A 25,538-nucleotide genomic window follows, 5' to 3' on the forward strand; every position below is an offset into this window, starting at 1 on the left:
TCTCCATCGATTTCCGGATACAGGATAGCATTGCAATCGGCCTATAAGAGTTGTGATCAGAAGCTGGTTTCCCTGGTTTTTGGATGGCGATCACCTTCACTTGCCTCCAATCCTGCGGTACAATGTTTTGCTCCAGGAACTTATTGAACAAGTTCAACAAGCGCCTCTTGGCATTGCCGGGTAGATTCTTCAACAAGTTGAATTTGATTCTATCTAACCCAGGCGCGTTATTGTTACAGGACAGGAGGGCAACTGAAAATTCTGCCATCGTAAAAGGTGATTCAATCGCGTCGTGGCCCGGAGACGCATCACGAACAATATTCTGCTCAGGAACAGAGTCCGGACATACTTTCCTGGCAAAATCAAATATCCACCTACTTGAAGACTCCTCGCTTTCGTTGACCGTTACGCGATTCCGCATTCTTCGGGCTGTGTTCCAACGAGTGCTCATTGATGTCTCCCTCGACGTCTCGTTTACGAACCGACGCCAATATCCGCGTTTCTTTGCCTTAGTCAAGCTTTTAAACTTGGTATCAAGCTCCGAATAACGTTTAAAGTCGTCGGCATCGTCTGTATCCCGGAAGGTCAGATACGCGTCGGATCTTTGCGTGTAGACATCGGAGCACTCTTGGTCCCACCACAGAGTGGGAGGCCGTTCTTTGATCGTTACGCCGGGATATTTCTTCGTTTGGGCTTGCAACGCGGCGTCGAGAATCAAGCCCGCGAGGAGGTTGTATTCTTCAAGTGGTGGATGATGTTGAATCGACTCGACCGCTTTTAAAATCATTTCCTCGTATAACTTCCAATCGACATTCCGTGTGAGGTCATACGGAATGTCAATTGGTCGCATGCGAGTTGACCCGTTATTAATTGAAATAAGAATAGGCAAATGGTCGCTACCGTGAGGATCAAGGATTACCTTCCATGTGCAATCCAACCGTAGCGACGTCGAACATAAGGATAGATCCAAAGCGCTTGGGCGCGCTGGAGGTTTCGGGATACGTGTCATTTCACCGTTGTTTAAAATAGTCATGTCGAAGTCATCGCAAAGGTTATAGATTAAAGAGGAGCGGTTATCATTGTATGGGGAACCCCAAGCCACGCCATGAGAGTTGAAGTCTCCCAAAATCAATCGTGGCGAGGGAAGAAGTTCTATTAAATCAAAGAGCAGCCGTTGCCCAACCTGTGCTCTGAGAGGAATATATATTGAGGCAATACAAAGCTCTTTACCTTGTATTGTCATTTGACATGCGACAACTTCGATGCCTGGAATCGAGGGGAGGTTAATACGATAGAAAGAATAGCACTTTTTAATCCCTAAAAGTACTCCTTCATATGGGGTTTCTCGATCAAGGCGAATAATATTAAAATCATGGAAGTTGAGATCAATATTTGAAGTAAGCCAAGTTTCACAAAGGAAAAATGCATCGCATTTGTTTTTATTTATCAAAACTTTAAACGAATCAATTTTTGGTAAAATACTTCTACAATTCCACTGTAAGACAGAGATAGAATCCTTCATATACGCAGTTGAATTAGGCATCGAAGGATACAATCGCTGCAAGGAGGGGCCATTGGGCAGTCAACTGCTTCAAAAATGATCTAACTGTTGGGAGGAATGCTGTAAGAAAAATTTTAATTGGATCGGGTACATTGAAATTTTCAAAAATCCAGTCCACAATGTCAGAAAATTTCACTAATCCAGAGTTTGTTTCATCAACTGGATGTGCAAAAGGAACAACTGGGGTTTTAGATGTTCCTGGCAGTGCTGGGAACTCCTTCTGGGACTTTAAATTTGCAAGCCCAGGAGGGGTTTGCTTCGGTTTTATGGCAGCACTGTTTGGTTTGTTCGTACTTTTCATTACACTTTGGGAAATCTTAGGACCTTTACGGGGAAGTTTAGGAGAAGAAACATTTTTCCTCTTCCTAGACTCCCCAGGATTGGCATAAGATGTTCCCGCTGATGAATCGTCAGAATCGGTTTCATCAGAGGGCAACAGATCAAAGGGGTTCGATGTTATGGTAGAAGTGGTCACGGTCTTCTTCAGCATCTCAGCGTAAGAACGCTTTGAACGCTCCTTAAGTGACCGCTTGATTTTATCTCTGCGCTGCATGTAAACCGGGCATGTGGAGAGCTCATGCTGGTTTTCCCCACAGTGAATACATTTTTCAGCATTAACACTGCAAGAATCTTCTGCATGAGTCTCCCCACACTTGCTACATCGTGCCTTATTGCAGCAGTAGGCGGCTGTGTGGCCTAACTGCTTGCAATTGGTGCAATTCATAACACGGGGTACATGCAATCGCACAGGCAGACGAACCCGGTAGATCGAGACGTGGCTAGGGAGTGCAGATCCGGCAAACGTAACGCGAAACGAGTCTGACGGAGTGTAAACTTTTTTACCGCCGACGAGAGACATGGACCGCAATTGCTTACAATCCAAAATCTTCGCCTGTGTTTCGGTATTTTTGAAGCAACCGGTTGCGCTTTTTAGGATACACTCGACAGACAGACTCGAATCGGTTATGACACCGTCGATCTCCACGTCTCGTGCGGGTATGTAGACGCGATACTCGCGTGTGAAGAGCTCAGAGCAAGCGATAGCATTGGCCTGTGCCAGATCACTGACCACGACACGGAGCTTGTTAGGTCGGACCTTTGAAATTTCGGTCACGGCCTTGTACCCCTTCGTCAGGTCTTTGGCAATTTGCAGTATGTTTAAACGCTTTGAATTCACTCCTGCCTTTGGACGAAAATAAACAGTATGGCTGCCCTGTTGAGATCCGTCCGGGTAAAGCCTGTGGCGAGGGGGGACTGGAGAATGAACAGGGGAGGGGGTAACAGAAGGGTCAGGGTCAGGGGGGTTCGGGGATGGTGGCACGGGAGGCGAGGGATCTATATCCATTGCGCTAAATGTAGCGCACTAGCGCACTAGCGCCGACAAGAACACGTACCTCTTTACTTCTTCCTTCCAGCAGTGGTTGTCCGATCGTTCGAAGCTGCACCCAAAGCAGCCAGCAGCACCAGTACAGCAGCACCAATACAGCCACCAGCAGTGAGCCGGGTGTGAGATCACTCAGCACAGCGACACGGACTCGACTGTCAACTGATGGGCTTGGATTAGAAAGATCTATTCACGGTGCACAGATCAAAACTGCAGCTGGTATTTTGCACCAATACAGCCAAAGTTGCGAGCCGGGTACAGAACGTAGCGACACAACTCACAATCTAGTTGGCCTTTAGCGCGAATAATACACTCTTTTGTTTGGCTATTCGTACACACGGACCGGATTGTAATAGAACGACCACTTTGCACGTCCGTTTCTGTCGAGTGTTCGACGCGGAATGATCCATTTCGGGTTGCACGTTGTGATTTTAAGCTGTTTAACAGAAACTGGAAGTCGCTATTTAGAATTTCGAAATGACGTATGAAGTTCTACTTTCGGAAGTATTGAAATTGTTGGTCAAATACCACTCTAGGCTATTTTCCTGAAACTGGAAATCGCCATTTTGGAAAATGAGTGGGGTTATCCCATTTCCGATTATACCTATATTGGGTGAAGTTCGGGCCATTCCACAATCGTTTACAGTAAAACCTCTTTTTATGTAACTTTTGGAAGAAAGAAATTAATGTAAGAAGAATTGAGCATGACCAGCCATGCTAAGTTTTCCGCTACAATGAAAGAGATGGCATGAGATTTTCTAAAATGAAAATGCTTATTGGTGTCCAAGGAACACGTCTGAGAAAAAGTGAAGGTTTTCTGATAACTAACAATTGTGCCTTAATTCACAAAACTACGTAAAAATTGAAAAAAGCATGAATTTTGATGCTGAAGTCGCCTCCTAATCGATGTTCAAACTAATGACTTGTGGTCTTTCCTCCAATCAATCTCCCAAGATCTAGTTTGAATAAAAGTATAAAAAATTAAAAAAGTAAGTCGAATCCCGTAATGTGTTACTATTCACAAAACTACGAAAACATCAGAAATGTAAAATGGTTAGGCTCGACTCGCACTGAATCAAAACATGGTTTTTTTTTTGCAAGAAAATATTTGCAAATGTTTAAGGAACAACGAAATTTTTATTTAAAAAAATCACATGATATCGCTTTGAATTCTGATTTAGATAAATTAAACCCAAAAAAAATCATGGTTTTGCATTTTTCACGTGGTTTTGTGGAAAATAATGAAATTTTAAATAATCAGATACCTATCATTTTTCTTCAAATAACTTTCCTTAAGATTGCATGTTTCACGTAGTTTTGTGAATAATAACTTGAGGTTTAGTAATCAGATATCTGTTTTTTTCCTCAAATGTCTTGCCTGAACATCAACGAAAATTTTGATGAAAAAAGAATCATAACTCATCGCTTTGAAGTTTGATTTAGACGCGAATTCAGAATAAAAAGTCATAATCTTGCATGTTTCACGTAGTTTTGTGAATAATATCTCATGTTTTAGTAATCAGATACCAATTATTTTTCTTCAAATGTATTTACTGAAGATCAACGAATATTTTCATGTGAAAAAACTTACATGTCACCGCTTTGAATTTTGATTCAGAGACTAATTGAGCATGAGAAGAAATAATTTTGCATGTTTTACGTAGTTTTGTGAATAATATATCAAGTTTCCGTAATAAATTACTAATATTTTTCCTCAGATATCTTTCCTAAACATTAACGATCATTTCATTGTAAAAAATCACAGATTTTAACTTTAAATTTTGATTTAGAGGCAAGTTCAATATTAAAAATAATGAGTTTGCATGTTTCACGTAGTTTTGTGAATAATAACTTGACGTTTAGTAATCAGATACCTGTTTTTTTTTCCTCAAATGTCTTTCCTGAACATCAACGAAAATTTTGATGAAAAAAGAATAATATCTCATCGCTTTGAAGTTTGATTTAGACGCGAATTTAGCATAAAAATACATAATCTTGCATGTTTTACGTGGTTTTGTGAATAATATCTCAAATTTTAGTAATCAGATACCTATTCACGGTGCTCCCACAGACCGTTATTATAAAAAAAATGTACCAAAGAATCTGGGTACATCATTCGATTCGTTATGACGTCCAGAATGTCTGGTCAAAATTTCAAAATCATCGTACGGTACATTTTTGAGTAATGCCCTTTTGAAGGTCGTAAAGTACAAAAAATGTGATATAAAAACGACGAAATACTTATCGTAAAGCACGTTTTTCAACCACCATTTTATGAAATAACTTCTAAAATAGTTTCTACACATTCCAAGGGTTATATTTCAAGACAATAACAATTGGTGGAAAGATTTATTTGAAAATCCCACAGTGCACAGTGGTCTAAATTCGAAAAATCGTGATCCTAGAAAAAAAACTGATTTAAGGAGGGGTGTTCCACAAAAAACTCTATTTTATCGTGTCTAACGTACAGATAGGAAATCGCAGTATTCAGCAATTGTTTTTCTTTTAAAATTTTCCACAACTTTGCTGAAGAGATCAAAGCAAACCATGCTTCGCGAACAGACGTCTTTTTTTTCGCGTCCACGTTTTTCCGCGTTCAGTTTTTATAAATATTGAAATATTGAAAAAGTTAACAGGAAAGTTTGCGGCTGGCGTTAGGAGTAAAGTTTACTAATCGCGTGTGCTCCATTAAATATTTCTTAAAAGGCGTGATATATAATAAAATCAACGGAATCTTGTTTGCCGACGTAGTACAATGAAGTCAGTGTAGTGTGAAAAATTGAATGTTGTGAGCTCCTTTGTAAATTAACTTGAATTGCAATGAGTTTCTTCAAGGGCAAAGGTTTACAGGAAGATATGTCGATGATCGTGTAATAAAGTGATTCTAGTGATGCCACACAGTATTCGGCAACGTGCTTTTTGTGGAAAATTGGCGAGGCGCTACGCCTCGATTATTTGCTGTAGCCGTATTCGATTTGTGTGCGTGTGTATATTTACTAGGCATGGTGCGATGCAATGATTCGTGAATGGTGATAGTGGAAAAAAATAGTGGTCTGCAATCGTTAAGATGAGTATAGCAAGTTCCATAATCAAACCATTTTGTTTCTGTTATGGAGAAGCTGCATTTAGTGAGGGATTTTATTATGTAAAATTCGTTTATGTAGCGGGCTACAGCGGGACTACACCACATACTGTTTTTTTTAATTCCATTTGACAGATTTTGCATATGTGTTGGTTTTCGAACTGCACTACATCAAGTTGCTTTGTAGACAAAGACTTTGTGTTCATCTGATTGATTGTACACGATAATGCGCCAATGAGTAATTGTGTGGCCGGTACATGAATATGTATTTCTCTCAAAACCACAGTCACTCAACTGCAGGGATACCAGATACGCGATTTGGAAGTTGTTTTGTATAAGTGTTTCATAGATTGGTGTACTTCGACGATATTGACGTAACCTAACTTTTCCTGACATGATAATTTTTCACTATATAAATAAGCACATTTTGTTCATTACGGTATCATTTTGTACAGCTTTTGATTTTATTTTTATTCGAGGGCTACCACCGGTATGAAAATATGGATTTAACAAATAAACTGAAGTATATTCTATATTTATAAACCCAGTGTAGTGTAGTGGGCCGTTTTGGAATCAACTATTCTGCGTTTTGATAGACGCAGTGCATTGAGAGACTTATGCCTAAGCTGACCCATATTTTCAACTTCGAATATTTTTTTCGAATATCCATTATTTCATAATTGTTGTTGGGTTTGGGTAAGATTCGGAACTTTCTTTGAAGACTGGTTTGATGGCTTTTTTATACCCTTTTTATGATTTCTTTAGCTTTTGTTGATACGGTATGCACACTAGTTGAAAATATTCACTATAGAATTGTTAATGACTGTATTGCATTTTCTCTATTGTTTTGATTTGTTACTCCGTTCTCTTATTTCTATTTTGGATTTCTTTAGCTTTTGAATATTTTTTTTTAGCTTCGAAAGATGACACGGGTTCGAAACCATAAAACCAATAATGACAACATTGGCATTTTGCAAATTTATTAGGAATGTAGTATTGTTTCTTATGCTCACATGCTTTTTTATATTTTTCGAGCTTTGGATGCATGAGTGTTGCCAAGTTTCAAATCAAATAGGAATATTCTCTCGTGCGTCTACGAAAACGATAATCGCGTCTTTGCTTCTTATTTGTCCTTACGCCGGTTGGCGTAGTGTGAATGATAATATTGATTATGATTAACAGTGAAACAAACTATTGACAAACTAACCTATTGTCTACACGAAAAACTGTCGGATTATCCATTCATCAATCTACGCGAAAATAACGTTTCGTTGTAACCCGTGTGTACGGCGCGCATAGAATTCACGAGATTGATAGCTTCCATATCGATACGTCGTGTTGAAATCGTATATAGCTAGCTAGAGGCTAGCTATCCGGCAAACTTTGTCCCGCTCATTTATACTTTCTTCATTTAATTAACTCTGGCCACCTTTTTTTTCACCAAATATTCGTGACATCAGGTTTTTCATGTGTGTTTTTTTCGCGGTATCGTAGCGTTTTTTCTTTTAGAACCCACGAAGTCTATACGAGAGACGTCGCTACTCGATCTGTAAGGTAGAAAACTAAATGTCCGGTTGACCAAACCCCAAAAGACTCCGCGTCGATACATACCATGAGGTCGAATTATCTACACTTTAGATTCTATAGATAAATCAACAACGAGCAACAGTTTTCGGTATAAAGAGGATCACGTTACAAGGAGATGTTCGATTAAGTCCAGTATCTTTGCGTATGCTTATTATTGCGGTGTTATTTCATCAAACTGAAAAAGTTCGGAACACATTATGAATTTCGTGGCAGATGTAATGAACTCGACTCGGCGCGACATTTGGTCTAAAGAACCCGACACTCGAAATCAGTGAATCGTTCACCAAAACGAACCCTGTTGTATACCCTGCCCTTTCTCCAATATCCCAGTGATTTCTCGTGGAAGTGCAGAGGTGTTCTCGGCTTCCAATAAAGCGAGTATCACGTCAACATATTCCCATACAAACTCCTTCTTTGACCTGCATTCGGATGCGGCCGGCGCTGGTATTGCCTTACATAAAGATTAAGATCTCCAGTTTTTACACATTGAGGATGTATGTTGGTCCCGAGCATCATCTATTGGTTCTCTGTGTAATTACAGCTGGTCTGGCAATAACGGAGTAGCAACCGCGGGCGGTCAATCATGCTCATGCTCATGCTCAAAATTTTCCACAACTTTGCTGAAGGAAGCAATCTGATATATTGAAAATTGGAAAAAATATTTTTTTTTATCTCACTGTTAGGTGGGTTGTTCGAAAAACTAAAAACCCCAAAAGTTAGGCCATATTCTATGAAACAATTTTGCTGAAGACATAGAGTACATAAAATCAATTTTTCACAGTCAAAACTAGGACGATCACGGTTTTTCGAATTTAGACCACTGCACTGCACTGCACTGTGGGATATTCACTGCACTGTGGGATATTCAAATAAATCTTTCCACCAATTGTTATTGTCTTGAAATGTAACCCTTGGAATGTGTAGAAACTATTTTGAAAGTTGTTTCATAAAATGGTGGTTGAAAAACCTGCTTTACAACAAGTATCTCGTCGTTTTTATATCACTTTTTTGTACTTTACAACATTCAAAAGGGCATTTCTCAAAAATGTACCGTACGATGATTTTGAAATTTTGACCAGAGATTCTGGACGTCGTAACGAATCGAATGGTATACTCAGATTCTTTAGTGCATTTTTTTTATAATAAAGGTCTGTGGGAGCACCGTGCTATTATTTTTCTCAAATGTCTTTCCTGAACATCAGTGAACATTTTAATGTAAAAAAACCTGCATGTCACCGCTTAATTTTTGGATTTAGAACGATTCAAAATAATGATGATTCCTGTACACCTCAGAGACGGAGCGAATAATATCATTAAGATCAAGCGTTACGGAATTCCATTTTTATATAGTAGATACGGCAGCAACAGGCACCATTGTACGCTGTAGGATATTTTGAGGGAACAGCGGAGACCATATTTTATTATGCACGGCCAAGCAAAATATTCAATGCTACCGGTGGTGGTGCGATCATCAACGTTCTGTAGCACACATTTCGAGCTGATGATTATAGAATCAGTTCTTTTCAGAACTATGAATGCTTGAAAATAAGAGTTATGAGAATTTTCACAACTACTACTAGAGTGAAATTTTCATGTATTTATGCATCGTTATTTTTCAATAACGACCATCAAATATAAACGGTAGTGTTGCCCATGAACAGTTTACGTAGATCAGACACCTACCATTCGATTTCTGAGACTTTTTGCACTCAAAATAAGATATAATTTGACTACCACTTTAAGATATTAGCGAATTACCATTAATGCTCAGAAATAATCGATATTATTTTGCTTTGCGAAATATACTAAAACTATGCCAAAACCGGTTTCGTAGAATCAACGTTTTGAGCTCAGTTTTTGTCCGATTTATGATCTGTTTTTTTTTTTTTAAAGATGAGTAAAAAGATACTAATACGTGGACAAGATCTTAGAATTTTGATATTTGGTCTTGAAACAAAATGGCGCACCGTGCTCCCACAGACCGTTATTATAAAAAATATGCACCAAAGAATCTGAGTACACCATTCGATTTGTTACGACGTCCAGAATCTCTGGTCAAAATTTCAAAATCATCGTACGGTATATTTTTGAGTAATGCCCTTTTGAAGGTCGTAAAGTACAAAAAAGTGATATAAAAACGACGAAATACTTATTGTAAAGCACGTTTTTCAACCACCATTTTATGAAATAACTTCCAAAATAGTTTCTACACATTCCAAGGGTTATATTTCAAGACAATAACAATTGGTGGAAAGATTTATTTGAAAATCCCACAGTGCACAGTGGTCTAAACTCGAAAAATCGTGATCGTCCTAGATTTGACTGTGAAAAATTGATTTTATGTACTCTATGTCTTCAGCAAAATTGTTTCATAGAACAAGGCCTTACTTTTGGCGTTTTTAGTTTTTCGATCAATCCACCTAAAAGTTAGATAAATTTTTTTTTCTAATTTTCAATATGCCAGATTGCTTCCTTCAGCAAAGTTGTGGAAAATTTTAAAAGAAAAACAATTGTTGCATACTGCGATGTCCTATCTGTACGTTGGACACGACAAAATAGAGTTTTTTGTGGAACACCCATAAAAGGGGAAGTAAACTTACAACTAACTTAATTGCTAACTTATTGGCTATAAAAAGAACTTATCGTAGCAATTGAGGATTGCAACGATTTTTGTCGAATATTGTTAATAATTTTATTTAACATAGCTTCTAATGGCTCAACACCAGTAAGTCTATGTAATTCGAGTGTACCAAACCAAGGAGGACGCTTCAAAATCATTTTCAGAATTTTATTCTGAATCCTTTGAAGCGTTTTCTTCCTTGTCGAACAGCAACTTGACCAGATCGGTACAGCATAAAGCATTGCTGGTCTAAAAATTTGTTTGTAAATCAAAAGTTTGTTCTTTGAACAAAGTTTAGAATTCCTGTAAATGAGAGGATATAAACATCTCGTATATTTGATGCACTTGGCTTGTGTACTCTCAATGTGCTCTTTGAAAATGAGTTTTTCATCGTAAATTAGTCCCAAGTACTTAACCTTGTCAGATCAACTTAAAATAACCCCTTTCATCATGACAACGTGATTATTGTTTGGCTTGAGGAAAGAAGCCCTAGTCTTATGAGCAAAAATTATCATTTGAGTTTTAGAAGCATTGGGAGAGATTTTCCACTTTTGCAAGTAAGAAGAAAAAATATCTAAACTTTTCTGCAATCGACTGCATTGCATATGACACGAAGACTTTTTCCTTTTATGGAAATGCTTGTGTCATCGCAGAACAATGACTTTGTGCATCCTGGAGGCAAATCAGGAAGATCTGAAGTGAATATGTTGTACAGGACTGGGCCCAAGACAGAACCTTGAGGCACACTTGCTCTGACAGGAAATGTATCAGATTTTGAATTCTGATAGACAACCTGCAGAGTTCGATCAGTAAGATAATTTTTTTAAAATTTTGATTAGAAAATTGGAAAATTCAAAGTTTGCAATTTCGCAATCAAACCTTTATGCCAAACACTGTCGAATGCTTTTTCTATATCTAAAAGAGCAGCTCCAGTGGAATAACCTTCAGATTTGTTAGCTCGTATCATATTAGTAACTCTGAGCAATTCATGAGTAGTGGAATGCCCATGGCGAAATCCAAACTGTTCATCTGCAAAAATTGTATTTTCGTTAATGTGTGACATCATTCTGTTAAGAATAATTCTCTCAAACAGTTTACTTATAGAAGAAAGCAAACTGATTGGTCGATAAGTTGAAACTTCAGCTGGATTCTTATCCGGCTTTGAAATTGGAGTTATTTTTGCATTTTTCCATAATTTGGGAAAACATGCAATTTTGAACCGGCTATTTGAAAATTTTACTTGAAATTCCATTGTGCTCTCAGGGAGATGTGCGATTAATATGATATAAGATTCCATCGTCACCAGGTTCTTTCATATTTTTTAAATTTTTAATAATTGATTTATTTGTTTATTTTGTTAATTTTACTTCAATTTATCTGACAAAAGTCTTAATAAATAACATGAATCCGGGTCAAGTCTACAAAATGTTTGCTTGCTTCAACTTATACACAAACTTACGGGATGATTTGCCAAACTCAAAAAAATCTTCAACACTCAGAAAGGTTCTGACTGCAGCGGTGACTGGTTCGTAGAATCCAAATGATGTGCGGTGAAAGGAGGTTTGAAGCAGACCAGTAGATCGTAAGGCACGTTGAGAAGCACGGAAGTTTAGCTGGTACAGGAGCGACGGTGAATCGATTTCTTCATTCATAATTTTCGCAACGAAAGCAGTTTGCTGTATTTTTCGGCGACGTTCAAGTGTATCAAGTAGATCGGGTAGATCCCGTAGTGTGAATCGTACGAATCTTTTTTGAGCACGTTCTATCCGTAAACACCAGGATAGCTGGTGGGGGAACCAGATTATGCTGCAGATTAGTGCTGGTCGTACCAGTGAACAGTAGAGCGCTTTTATACAGTGAGGATCTCTGGAGTCACGACTAATTTAAGCAATAAATCCTAATTGTCGATTCGCTTTCGATATTAAGCTGGCATGATGCAAATGGAAATTAAGCTTGGCATCGAGTAAAACACCAAGGTCGCACACACGGTCAACTCTTTTCAGCTCAAGTCCTTCAATGCGGTACTCGAACATGATCGGGTTCGAAATTCGGTGAAATGTAATAACCTCGCATTTTTTAATTCTGATTTCTAGCCAGTTCCTGTGGCACCAGTCGACGAAAACATTTAGCAGAGCTTGTAGACGGCGGCAATCGTCAATTGTACGGACTACCAAATACAACTTTAAATCATCCGCGTAAACTAATTTACAACCAGTCTCCAACAGTAGCATAGCATCATTAAAGAAAAGCGCAAACAGTAAAAGCCCCATGTTGCTGCCTTGTGGAACTCCCGATATATTCGTGAACTGCGATGAAACGCAAGAACCAATTTTCACACGTAGAATTCGGCCACATAAGTATTTAATTTCATTCAAGTTAGTTTCAATTATTGCTGCAGGTAACAAATTCTGTGAAAAAAAAATAAATCAAATTGACGTGTGACTTCATTTTCAATTGGACTCACAAAATTCAAATTTGGATTATGAACACTCTCAAACTGCTGAGCAAGTCTTTGAGCCTTTTGTTCATTGGATACAAGAAAACGTTCACCATCTTTTAAAACTGTAATAGGCTTTGAAGGTTTTTTAAAAATCTTTGACAGCTTCCAAAAGGGTTTTGAATGTGGTTTCAATTTTTCAACTTTAATATCAAAATTTTGATTTCTCAGAAGAGTAAATCTATGTTGAATCTCTTTCTGTAAATCTTCACGTCACGAGAACGTTGATATTGATGCTGCGGATATTTTTCAAACGAATTAGAAGTTGAAGATTTTCGTCAATTATTGGTGAATCAAATTTCCCTTGAACCTTAGGAACAGAATAATTCCTGGCATCAATAATTGCACATTACATTTCACTGCAATAATCGTTTTCTTTTTCCTCTGACGGTGGCAAGGCTCGCTGTCTAAATATATTCTTGAACAAACGAGTATTCACCACCTGCCTCAGGCACCAAAATTAGCAGGAATGGCTAAGAACCTATAGTTTCTCATTTATTTCCAGTTTGTGCTTTAGAGCCACACCTGTGTTGACCAGTGTAGTTTGCGATAAAAGACTCATTAAAGATGTTTCATAAGGTAGAAAGCGCTTAAAAAGTTTTAAAATAAAATTCAGAAAACGATTTTGAAGCGCTCTCCTTGGTTGGGTACACTCGAATCGCACAAGCTTACTGGTGCCGAAGCATTAAAAGCTTTATCAAATAAAATTATTAGGATAGCATAAGCGTTCCGACCCTTAGGTATCGTTCGGGGAGTCTCAGTATAGCTGGCGGTAATTAACAACGTATTGTTATTTGTTTCGTTCTGCTACAACTGCTTATGGAAAATGGCTTATAATATCTGCATTTTTTGTTGCATCTGTTTCTGCTCACTTTCGGTGGGGACATTTAATAATTCCATTCGGGTGGGGACCAAACTTGAACGCCGTGTCACTAGAATTTCCCCCAACAGCTTTCTTTTAATCGCTATTGCCTTCCATAGCAACAGGCGACTGCGAGGTTTGTTGAACTCCAAAGCTGGCGCGCAATACCCGAGCCTGCGTTTGTTCTTGCACGATATTTTTTCAACATCCCTGAATATATAAACTTTACAATACGATTGTTTAAATTAGCTTGAAAAAAAAAAAACTAAATTTATTTGCCTACGTATAATGTTCATAGCTAGAATGACAAAAAAAAATTCATGAACCAATAATAAAATTCTACGACTGCAAAACAACTAAGTTTCATTTAATTTTCTGTTTCCTCCACTCATGAAGTGACCTAATTTCGATTACAAGCCTTCCTGAGTAGCCACTGTTCAATAGACTGTTAATTAAGGCCCTTTCACTGATTTACCTTCCCGTTGGACACGGGAAATATGTGACTGTGTTTACAAGTGTGCTGTCCTACATCATTTGCTCGTCCCATTCGCAGGTACATTTTCTCGCTGGCCCTGGCAGATCTACTGGTGATTTTGGTGTGTGTTCCCTCAGCCTCGCTCATATACATCCTGGAATCATGGCCTTGGGGCGTCAGCGTATGTCGCATTACCGAATGCTTCCGGGAAATCAGCATCGGAGTTTCGGTGTTCACATTGACGGCACTGGCAGCGGACCGGTACTGCGCTATCGTGAATCCACTGCGAAAGTTGCAGGTAAAACTATACCACATATCTTTGATTCAGAATAGTTTTAAACATATATCAAAACTGCAGTCTAAAGTTTCTCCTGCTTGCACTGTTATTCACCAGACACGTCCAATAACGGTCATAGTGGCGATACTCATCTGGCTGTTGGCGATCGCCTTCGCAATCCCGTCGGCCGTCATCTCCGATGTGGTGGCCGTGGAAATTCCGAACAAAACCATCGAATACTGCTCACCGTTCGGACAGCGGAACAACGATTCTGTGGCCTACTCGAAGTGAGTTGGTTTTTGCTTGGAACTCTTACACACCTCACAACACAATCAACAACAACACGGTTGCTAACATTTTGTTCGGTCCCGTTTTGCCTATCAACAGGTACAAAACCGTCATTAACTCGGCCGTCTACTACTTCCTGCCGCTGTCGATAATTGGCATCCTGTACATCCTGATGGCGTATCGGTTGCATGCAAGCGCCCGGGATATGCCGGGCGAAAATGCAGGCCTGCAGAGTCGCTCGCAGGCCCGTGCCCGACGGCATGTGGCCCGGATGGTGATTACTTTTGTGGTGGTGTTCATCATCTGCTTCCTGCCGCACCACGTGTTCCAGCTGTGGTTCCACCTGAACCCTAACTCCGAGTACGAGTACGACGACTTCTGGAACATCCTGCGGATAACGGGGTTTTGCTTGAGGTATGATTAAATGTTTAGTACAAATTTTCACGTATGTATTTTGATAGTTATGTTTTTTCGTACTAAATGTGGTTTTGTGTTTTGTACTTAACTATTATTGTAAATATTTTCCTCCGTTCCTTTTTACTATTGTACTTGTGTTCTTTTGTAATTTCTATATTTTTGTAGATTTTACTTTTGTACTTTCAAACTTTCGTACTCGTTTGGGTTTCGCGATATCTAATTTTTATTGCTTTTCGTTTTGATTATTGTATACTTTACTGTTATTAACTGAATTTTTTCTATATTAAATTTTTGAGTTTATGAAGCTATTGATTCATTCAGCGGTGTGTAAATTTTTTTTATTAATATTGTGTTCTGTTTTCCAAACAATGCTTGAATATATTGATAGTAATGATAATAGCACATAAATGTGCTGCAGTATATTTTCCTCAGCATTAAAGGCTTTTAAACTCTTCTTCCATGTTTTTCTCGTTGCAGTTTTCTCAACTCCTGCATCAACCCGGTGGCCCTGTACTGCGTTTCCGGTGTCTTTCGGCAGCACTTTCATCGGTACCTCTGCTGCCGACAGATGACCGTGCAGCGACGCATCGGGATGTCCTCGGCAGGGAACGCTTGCGAGACAAGTTTCGTGTCGACGATTCGCCGTTCCCAGCACAATCATAGCATCCGCAAGTCGCTCTCGGTGCACTCGGTGCAGAGCACGAAAAGGTGAGACAGCGTCCGGCTGACGGTTTACTGTCAGGGCCAGGGCCAGGGCGGCGGAGGCCACAAGAATGGTAGCGGGGGGAAGCAGGGCCGGAAATAGTTGCTGTGGAAGCGGGCCGATCGGAATGCCAGGATCGGGCGGACACTCGGTACGGTCGAAGAGAAGAGCTTTAACGCAGAGCAGCAATTGTGAATTGTGCTGACTGATACGCTCCAGTGAAAGGCAGGCTCAAGTGATGAAACAGAACTTAAAGGGTTTTGAAGAGGACAATTATATAGGTATTTTATGGCTAGAACGAAGCACGCAAATTTTTGGCCATGCACGAGCGAAGAGTACGAGAGCAAGTTTAGACGAATTTTCACCGGTTTCTGAATGCCTAAGTAATCGCGTTGCTTGAGAGAAAGATCGTATTTATAATATCTGTTCTTGTCGTAACAGGAAAAATAAAAACAAACGAATCATTGTATAAGGTATCGAATCGCAACAAACAACAATCAAAATTATTCGTCCCGTCATTTGCGCCTTTCTGATACTATTTGAAAAAAAGACATTGCGAAAAACGCTGACGATTGTATAGATGAACAAAAAAAAAAACACTGTGTTACTAATTAAATGTGTAGCTCGAAATTGGTTGACCGAAATGATATTTATGAATTTATTTGCTTGAAAATAAATCAAAAAACTAGGATGTTCTGTGAACGAGATGTCATATAAAATGTGTATCAATTAGTTTTATTTCTGATAGAATTGGAAGAAATTTTATTCAAAACGCAAACCCGATTCGCAAAAAAAAGTGGAAGTGGATACTCGAAAAGAAAGTTTGCAGCCAGCACCTTGTGCTAGGTGATCAGCATCTGCTTTTTTCTTTTTTTGCATGTAGCACATGTCGGTAGTGCGGCAGCTGCTGATTATGTGCAACTTGTTTGCTTGTCGAAGCAAGTGCACCGAATTGATGAGTTAAAGCTGCGGCGGCTGTTACTTTTGATGAATATTTGTTTCCTGTTTTTATTTAAAGCTTGCGTTGATATTAAATTTGTTTTGTTTGCGACAGCCTTGCATCAGAGTCTATGTGCATATAGAGTCGCGCAAAGAGAAAATCTATCGTTTCGGCAACACAGTTACTGGGCCGTTTGTTGCCAAAAACTATACAGTTCTGTTTTTCACCATGCATAAGCGAATATCATTTTTTAAATTCTTCACAAGGTACACAGTTTTGAAAGTTACACCGGTGATGCTTTGGTAAATTCAACTGAATTATAATGTAGGATTTAAAATGTGTAGTTGAAACTTCGAAAAAACACATATTTTTTATCACGCTCAATTACAACACTTTTCATCCACTCTTAACATTATCACCTTGTTTATTTACATTGCTCGATTGGTACCCTCGTTTGACACTGATTTGGTTCCTTTGGTTTCATCTTTGCGCGACTCTATGTACACATAGACTCTGCCTTGCATAACCGTTTGACCTTTAGAACATTAGCACAATATTTATATAAAGCTCGTAGGTATTGGTTTTTTGAACAGACAAATAAAAATCTAACAACACTGTATGACTTTAACACAGCTGACTATATTTGTGAACACAATGTCATTCGAGTAGGGGTAATAGGGGCATAATGAGCACCCTTACTTGGTTGCTGATTTAAGCATGGAAAACGACAAAAACTTTAAGCTGTCTTCAGTGCAAAACTTGAATAAACTATCTATAATTAAAGGTACACTATTCACAAATTGAAAAGTTTATCGTATAATGGTGAAAAACACAAATTAGATTCATGCATCAAAAACTAGCAATCAGTCGTTGTGTGGAGCACAATGAGCACCCCACTGGGGCATAATGAGCACCTACGGGGTATAATGAGCACTCTAATAGAACATATCTGGAAACTGTGTAGAAGTACAACTAATGGGCCAACGTTTTTCGCGGGATGCCGTGATACTTGGCGGCTTGTTTCGTGAATGTTCCGTCGCGCCTTATGGTGGCCAATTCTGCCTGCAGTCCCTTTTTTCTGACCGATTCGGTCTCAAAGATTTTCTGATATATGTTCGCACCATAACTGTAAACAAACACTGACTATGGAAACAGACAAACTCACAAGTCTACTGAGATCAATTTCAGGTAAGTTTATATGACAAGGTGTGCTCATTTCACCCCACCTAAAGGTGACCATTTCGCCCCTAACGAATTTGGTAAAGTTAACATAAGATTTTAATACTAATTATAGCTTAAAATCAAAACTTCAATGATGGTGAAATTTGGGGTACGACCCATACGTCATATAGATGTGTCTACATACTTGATTGAGCCATTTAAACGAACGTAGAAGCTAATTCTGTAGTGCGCAATAATAATAATTTTTCCAACATCCGGAAAACAAGTTGATTTTTTCAATATATTTTCATATTTCAAACAGACAAACCACTTTTTTTGTACATAGAGAGATACTGTAGTAACTACGAAAGAGTTCCACATACCACATTGTGTTAAAAAATGCGTAGTTTCGCATAAAAGAGGGGTGCCCATTTAGCCCCGTGTGCTCATTATGCCCCTAATCCCCCTAGTGAGGTTAAATGTGAGTTTTATTTTAGTTTTCATAATTTTGAGGACCAACATTTACCTATTCGAAAAATACAAAAGGTTTTCTCTCAAATTCTGCTAGCGGAAGAAGACCCAAGTAACACACAAAACATGTTAGAAAGGAATTCACAATGACAGTAGTCACATAAGAGTACTATTACCGCAATTGCAAACTAGTGTTGTTATATTCTTGTTCTCGAGATGTTCTTTTATAGCATAACTGCGTCTCATAGATTATTGAATATAAACTGCCGCTGCTGGTCCGTAACTTGTTTTTATGATGTTATCAAAACTGCACAGAAAACAACTTAAAATAAATCATTTGCGAGAAGTTGTTTTTCACCAGCGATTCCACCACATTTCGAAAACAAGCTCGTTTTTTCCTGGTTTTGGAGGTGTTTTTCAATAGCACGGGTTAAGCGAACAATAACTATTACATGAATGGCACTTGTTTTCATGTTGTCTTCCTGATGCTTGCACTATTAGAAAAACTGTGTATTAAATACCGCGGCAGCCGTGCCTGTTCAATATTATACGCCTAATAATAATACTACGTACCCACAAAGTGCTTTTCTTATGATTGATCTTAGTATTCAGCAACCAACGCAAAATTACTTGATCAAACTGTTATTAAAATATTTGAACGATTTCAATAAAACGACTCGAGGTGGGTCAAAATGTGCCATGAAAAGATAAACAAAACGCTTGCAGTGCAACCAATATCACTTCATTTTTTGTTACCGTATATCTAACAATGTTTTCTAGTTTTGTTATATTTTAAGTCTAGATAACGTTGAAACTATGCGAAAACAATTTTATTATTCAAGCAACAGAAACAATCCATTTTAAAAGGTTGTACATTGCTTATTATAATCAATTTAAAATTAATTGGAAGTGCCATTGACGAAACGATTGTCGATCTTGTTGCACTTCGCATAACAACACATTGGCGCATGCGCTGGGTAAATGTTGTCATAGCAACGCATTTGCGCATGCGTTTTGTTGAGGCGGATTCTGACCTACGGATGCGCGAATTTCTTTATTCCACTGGGTCAGTGCAGATCTACCTAAGAAAACAGAAACGACATTGCGATTAACTACGCATGTAAGAAAGAGATGCCAGATAGTTATTTACGAACTAAGCCCTTGCGGTGGTGAGCTGAATTGACTTTTCGCAATTAAATAAATCAGCGAACATTCTGTAATGCATAATCTTTTTTCCACTGATTGACAAGTAGAAAACGGTCTCCAATAAATGGCGCATGATTTTTCCAGCAGTAAAACACAATGTTTCACCATGAAATTTGACGCGCACGTAGAACTTTGTATTAAAAGCATCGAAACGTCGATCTAATATTGTTTCTTATTTTCCGGTGATTATTCGAAACGCCATAATCACTATTTTTTATTGTTTCTAATATAAATCAGCGCCGTTCTACAATATTTTTATTTTGAAGTTTTATGCCTAAGGCAACGATGTTTTGATTAGTTAGTAGTTACAACTTGAAAATAACCTGTTTTGAACGTTTTCTTACCGTATTGGTACTCGAGATGTATTTTGCAGCTTCAGTCTAACAAATTGGCTTGCTTTCATGAAGTTAAATAATACTTCATATAGCACCAGTACTTGTTATACTGCCGTGATACAACATCATGACGTACATCCATTTGAACAGTTTTTCAATACGGCCCATAAACAAACGGGTTACTTGTCACTTTTGTATTGAAATGGTGCATACGTCATTTTGTTTTCTTGATTTTATGCAACGTACGAATAAGTAACAACTAAAAGAAAGATAGCAAAAGATGGGTCTTCGAATAATGAACAAATTGGCATAAGAATCCCATTTTTGAAAAAATGGCGCTTACGTCAGTCTGCGAGATTACGGCAGTATAGTAGCCTTCAATTTTTGCGCTTTTCTGGTGATAGAGATGTCATGGAAAAGGTAATGTCAACTGAAATCTATACCTGAAGGTTGTGTTAGAGGAGTTATCTCAACTGTTCTATAACAACGTGTGTTACTTGGGGAATGTGATTTAACCAGTCGATGTTTTCGTAAGGGATCTTGGACCGGAAAACAAGCTGACGGAATCGTACCGGGTCATCTATTTATTTTCTTTTTTTTTATTGTCACTTATCGAGATGTTAGTCAAAATATTTTTCAATTATATATTGAATAAAGTTCGATTAGATTTTTTTACATGTATTTTTTGTCTCTAGAATATTTAGTTAATTGTGCTTTTCAATTCTTATCTTGTTACATAAACTGTCACAAATTCCCACCCTCTGACCCGGAAGGCAAATTAAATACTGCTGTAAGCTACGAACTTTTGCCCGCTTTACTCTATACTCATCTGAAGTAGCGCACTTCCAAGTCTAAAAAAAAATATATCAGCAGAGAATCTACTAGGTTTTTTTCTGGACTCAAAAGTAATTTTTTAAAAAGCATATTCATATTAGCATTTACAGGGTGAGGAATAATTATCCGTGTGTTTTTGTTTCAGTGTATAACTAAGATTTGACAGATGTTGAAATGAGCTTACCTATGCAATTTTTAACCTTGGCTATGTGTAAACAAAACCACGAAATCTCCTTTGAAACAGTGTGCATTAAGTGTCATAATGAAGTCAAATCCATAAACCTTTCCAACCGTGCATGTATTGGTGAACTTTACATCGAGCAAGTCAGATGGAAAATGAGGTCAACATAGTGCTGTCAAAATACCTGCATTGACTGAGATATTTTTATTTTCTTCCGCTGACTTGAAAGTTAATTTATTTCTGCGCGTTGTGTGATTCGTTTACGAATAGTACCTTACAAAATGAATATTTGATTTCCAGTTCCGAGCAACTCAAAAAAGACTACATGTTTCGATTTGCTTAACCCCGGTAATGTTAAGGAAGAGTCATTTATGAGGCAATTAACCCGAATTTCAGATCGACTTGAACTGTCCTACAGTACGGTCGCATTTTACCAACAGCTCGAGGCTAAGTCTTAGACTACCGAGAGATATTAAAATTTTGTTTTTCGCCTTCAACAGGCAATCTTCTTGAAAGACTAATTGTTGAAAGGCAAAGTAATAAATTTGTTTTTAAAGTTAACGAGTGATTAGTGAATTAATTTGGTTTGAGATATTTCTACTTAAATTCTATAGTGAAGTGAAAGTGTAGTGAAGTTGTCCAGTTATGCCTGGAAAAAAATAAAAAAGCTCGCTTTGATGCGGCATCAAGGAAACTTGAGGCATCTCCTCCAAGTGACACTGAAATTTCGACTAACAGGTATGATATTCTTTCTTCTGTTGGGGATCTAGAATTCCAAACTTCTCATACTGAGCATAAAGCCGTTATGAAGAAGGTTAAAGTTCCACCTATTGTGGTATTTGTAGCAAACTTTAAAGCATTTCGATCAGAACTTTCTTCATTTCTATCGAATGTGAAAGTTAATTTTCAAATTGGTCGCCAAGGCGAAATTCGTATTTTGGCCGAATATTTTGATGGCCATAAACATCTTTTACAGTATTTGACTGAAAAGATGTATAAATTTTACTCTTTTGATGCCAAAAACGAGAGACCGTTTAAGGCTGTGTTGAAAGGTCTCTCAAATGATCAAAGTATTGATGAAATCAAAGATTGTTTGTCAGAATCACTTGATTTTGCCCCCAACCAAGTAATTTTGATGAAACGAAAGGCAAATGCAAAAATTTTCCAAACTGGAATACACCAGGAAAATTACTTAGTACATTTTGATCGTACCAAAGTACATAATTTAAAATGTTTAGAAAAAGCACGTGTTTTATTCAACGTGCGAATAAAGTGGGAAAATTTCAAGAGACATGGAGGAATCCATAATCTTACGCAATGTCGGAATTGTCAAGCCTATGGTCATGGAACTCGAAACTGCCATATGGCTGCAAAATGTATGATTTGTGGTGACACTAGTCACACGAAAGATATCTGCCCCGTGAAAGAGATCACTAATTGTTTCAAATGTGTAAATTGTGGGGGAAATCACAAATCTAATTTCTTTAATTGTCCTGTAAAGTCAAAAATTATTGCTTCTAGACAACGTAGGAATTCTAAACAACCTGTTGTCAATGTGGGTAATCAAAAGACTTTCAGTACTGTTCAGGCATCACCAGCACTATCATTAGCAGGTGTGTCTGTAGGTAATAATTTAAATTCAGATAACAAATTTCAGAAAAATAATCCTGTTCAGGCAACACCAGGCTGTTCATATGCCAGTGTCCTTTCAGGTAATATTTCAAATTCAAACAGTAACAAACCATTCGTGTTTGGTGCTGAAAAGTCAGCCAGTATTGATTTAGGTAATCCAACTCCCGAAAAGATTGAATACCTACAACAATCCATGCTGCAGTTAATGTCCGTTTTGTTGAACTGTAACTCGATGTACGAGGCTGTTCAAGAAGGTATAAAATTTACAACTAATATTGTTATGAAATTGAAACTCAGCAATGATTTTAAATAATGCTGTAAATTTTCTAAATTGGAATGCTCGCTCTTTAAAAGCGAAAGAGGATGAATTTTTCAATTTTTTAACAGTCCACGATGTGCATATTGCAGTTGTGACTGAAACGCTGTTAAAGCCAAATATTAAACTAAAAAAGAACCCAAATTTTATAGTTCATAGGTTCGATAGAATTGATGTTGCCGGTGGTGGAGTTGCAATAATTATCCACCGTCGAATAAAACATCGTGTTTTACCCCATCTTGAAACCAAAGTTATCGAGAGTTTGGGAATTGAAATTGAAACAAGTATTGGCATTTTATTCATAGCCGCAGTGTATTTGCCTTTTCAATGCACTGGTGAGCGTAAAAATTATTTCAAGGGAGATTTGCAAAAACTCACAAGAAATAAATCTAAATTTTTAATTGATTAATTTTAATTAATTGGTGATTTTAATGCGAAACATCGATCTTGGAATAATGCTCAAAGCAATTCCAATGGAAAAATATTGTCTAATGATTGCTCGGCTGGATTTTATTCAGTTTTATTTCCAAATGGTCCTACATGTTATTCTTCTATTAGGAATCCATCTACAATTGATTTGGTACTAACAAATCAAAGCCATTCATGCAGTGATTTATTAACTCATGCTGACTTTGATTCTGATCATCTTCTCATAACATTTTCTATCCCATGAAACTATTTTAAATCCCACTAGATCTGTGTTAAATTATCATAAGACTAATTGGGATAGATATCGTTCTACGATAGAAGAAAATTTGAATGATGATATTATTTTACAAAATAGTGCTGACATTGACAGAGCATTAGAAAATTTTAGCAGCTTAATACTCAATGCCCGGAATTTATCAGTTCCTAAGGCAAGAGTGAAATTTAATGCACCAATTATTGACAGTGAACTTCAACTTCTTATACGTTTGAAGAACATACGGAGACGTCAATACCAAAGATCTCGTGATCCTGCTTTGAAAATTATTTATCAAGAATTACAAAAGGAAATTAAACATAGATTCACTCTCTTGCGAAATGAGAATTTCATGAGAGAAGTTGAACAACTAAAACCTTATTCAAAACCTTTCTGGAAGCTTTCGAAGGTTCTTAAGAAACCCTCGAAGCCCATTCCAGTCCTTAAAGATGGTGATTGCATTTTTCTAACGAATGAACAAAAATCTCAAAAACTTGCTCAGCAGTTTGAGAGTGTTCATAACTCCAATTTGAACGTAGTAAGTCCTATTGAAAATGAAGTAAACCAAAAGTATGTTCAGATCACCACCCAAGAATTTCTTTCCATTCTCGAAAAATCCAAAAACATGAAAGCACCAGGAGATGATGGGATTTTCTATATCCTCATCAAAAGACTTCCCGAAAACTCTTTAAATTTCTTGGTAAAATTTTTTAACAGATGCTTTGCACTAGCACATTTTCCTACGAAATGGAAAAATGCCAAAGTCACTCCAATTTTAAAACCCGAAAAGAATCCAGCTGAGGCATCAAGTTATCGACCAATTAGTTTACTTTCCTCTATTAGCAAACTTTTTGAAAGAATAATTCTTAATAGAATGATAACACATATTAATGAGAACTCAATTTTTGCAAATGAGCAGTTTGGTTTTCGCCCTGGGCATTCCACTACTCATCAGTTACTTAGAGTAACAAATATGATTCGAACTAATAAATCTGAAGGATATTCGACTGGAGCTGCTCTACTAGATATAGAAAAGGCATTCGACAGTGTTTGGCATAAAGGTTTAATAGCTAAAATGTCAAATTTTATATGCAGTTCCCATCTGGACAAGTTGTTGTGCAACCAGGAAGAAGACACTTCAAAGGATTCAGAATGAACTTTTGAAAATGATTTTGAAGCGTCCTCCCTGGTTTAACACGAACGAGCTACATAGGCTCACTAATGTAGAAACATTAGAAAATATGTCAGGCCAAATTATCAACAAATTCCGACAAAAATCGTTGCAATCCTCAATTGCAACGATTAGCTCACTTTATAGTCAGTAAGATAGTTTAAAGTTTATTTTAAGTTTCTTTTTATTCCTTTTATTCCTTTTTTTTCTTGACAAGTAGGTTTAATAATTTTCCTACAATTACATTATCTTAACTGCGAAAGCTAATAACATTCAATAATACTAAAAAGCGTACAAATATATATAATAGTGTTGAAATGTCACCATTTGTGGCAGAACACACAATACTAATTCTGAATAGATATTCTAGTACATAAATCATTACAAACTCCCCTTCTATAAAAAAAACCCGAATTTCGTGTGCGAGACTGAGCTGTTAGAAAGCTCTATTACGCATTGCGGTGATCGAGTTTCATAAACAAGGAAAGCGTCCAGTAAGTATCGCTAGTATGTTAAAAATGCCTATACAAACCATTAGAGACGCTATAAAACGATACAATGAGCTGGGAAATTCAGAGGACCGTTCAGGAAGAGGCAGAAAAAGAACCGCTTGGACCCCTGGGAACCGGATAATTATTCGTCACCGGATTAACCGTGAGAAGGTCAATTCGAAAAAAGGCAGAATTATTTAAAATTAAACTATTTTTTACAAGGATTTAGCATTACGTTGTTAAAAATTTTCAAAAAATCATTACCTTAATGACAGGATGAAAGAATATCGGTACCAAAAATCGAAGATTCTGTTGAAAGAATTTATCGATGAACGCCATCGCACAATTTTATTCACCGATGAGAA

The 25,538-nt window shown here is 37.6% G+C and overlaps 1 protein-coding gene across 2 annotated transcripts in view; it reads left to right on the plus strand.

The window, feature by feature from the left end:
• The window catches only part of LOC129730458 (neuropeptide CCHamide-2 receptor-like), a 132,140-nt gene extending 115,682 nt beyond the window's left edge, over positions 1–16,458 (plus strand). For both annotated transcript variants that reach the window (XM_055689800.1, XM_055689801.1), the window contains exons 3-6: positions 14,147–14,366; positions 14,463–14,632; positions 14,733–15,047; positions 15,528–16,458. In XM_055689800.1, the coding sequence (XP_055545775.1) occupies positions 14,147–14,366; positions 14,463–14,632; positions 14,733–15,047; positions 15,528–15,762 (940 nt within the window). In that variant the 3' untranslated portion in view covers positions 15,763–16,458. The remainder of the gene's footprint in view (positions 1–14,146; positions 14,367–14,462; positions 14,633–14,732; positions 15,048–15,527) is intronic.
• The last annotated feature ends 9,080 nt before the right edge of the window (positions 16,459–25,538 follow it).

The sequence above is a fragment of the Wyeomyia smithii genome, chromosome 3 (genome assembly GCF_029784165.1).
Source record: "Wyeomyia smithii strain HCP4-BCI-WySm-NY-G18 chromosome 3, ASM2978416v1, whole genome shotgun sequence".
In the NCBI taxonomy this organism is placed as follows: Eukaryota; Metazoa; Arthropoda; class Insecta; order Diptera; family Culicidae; genus Wyeomyia; species Wyeomyia smithii.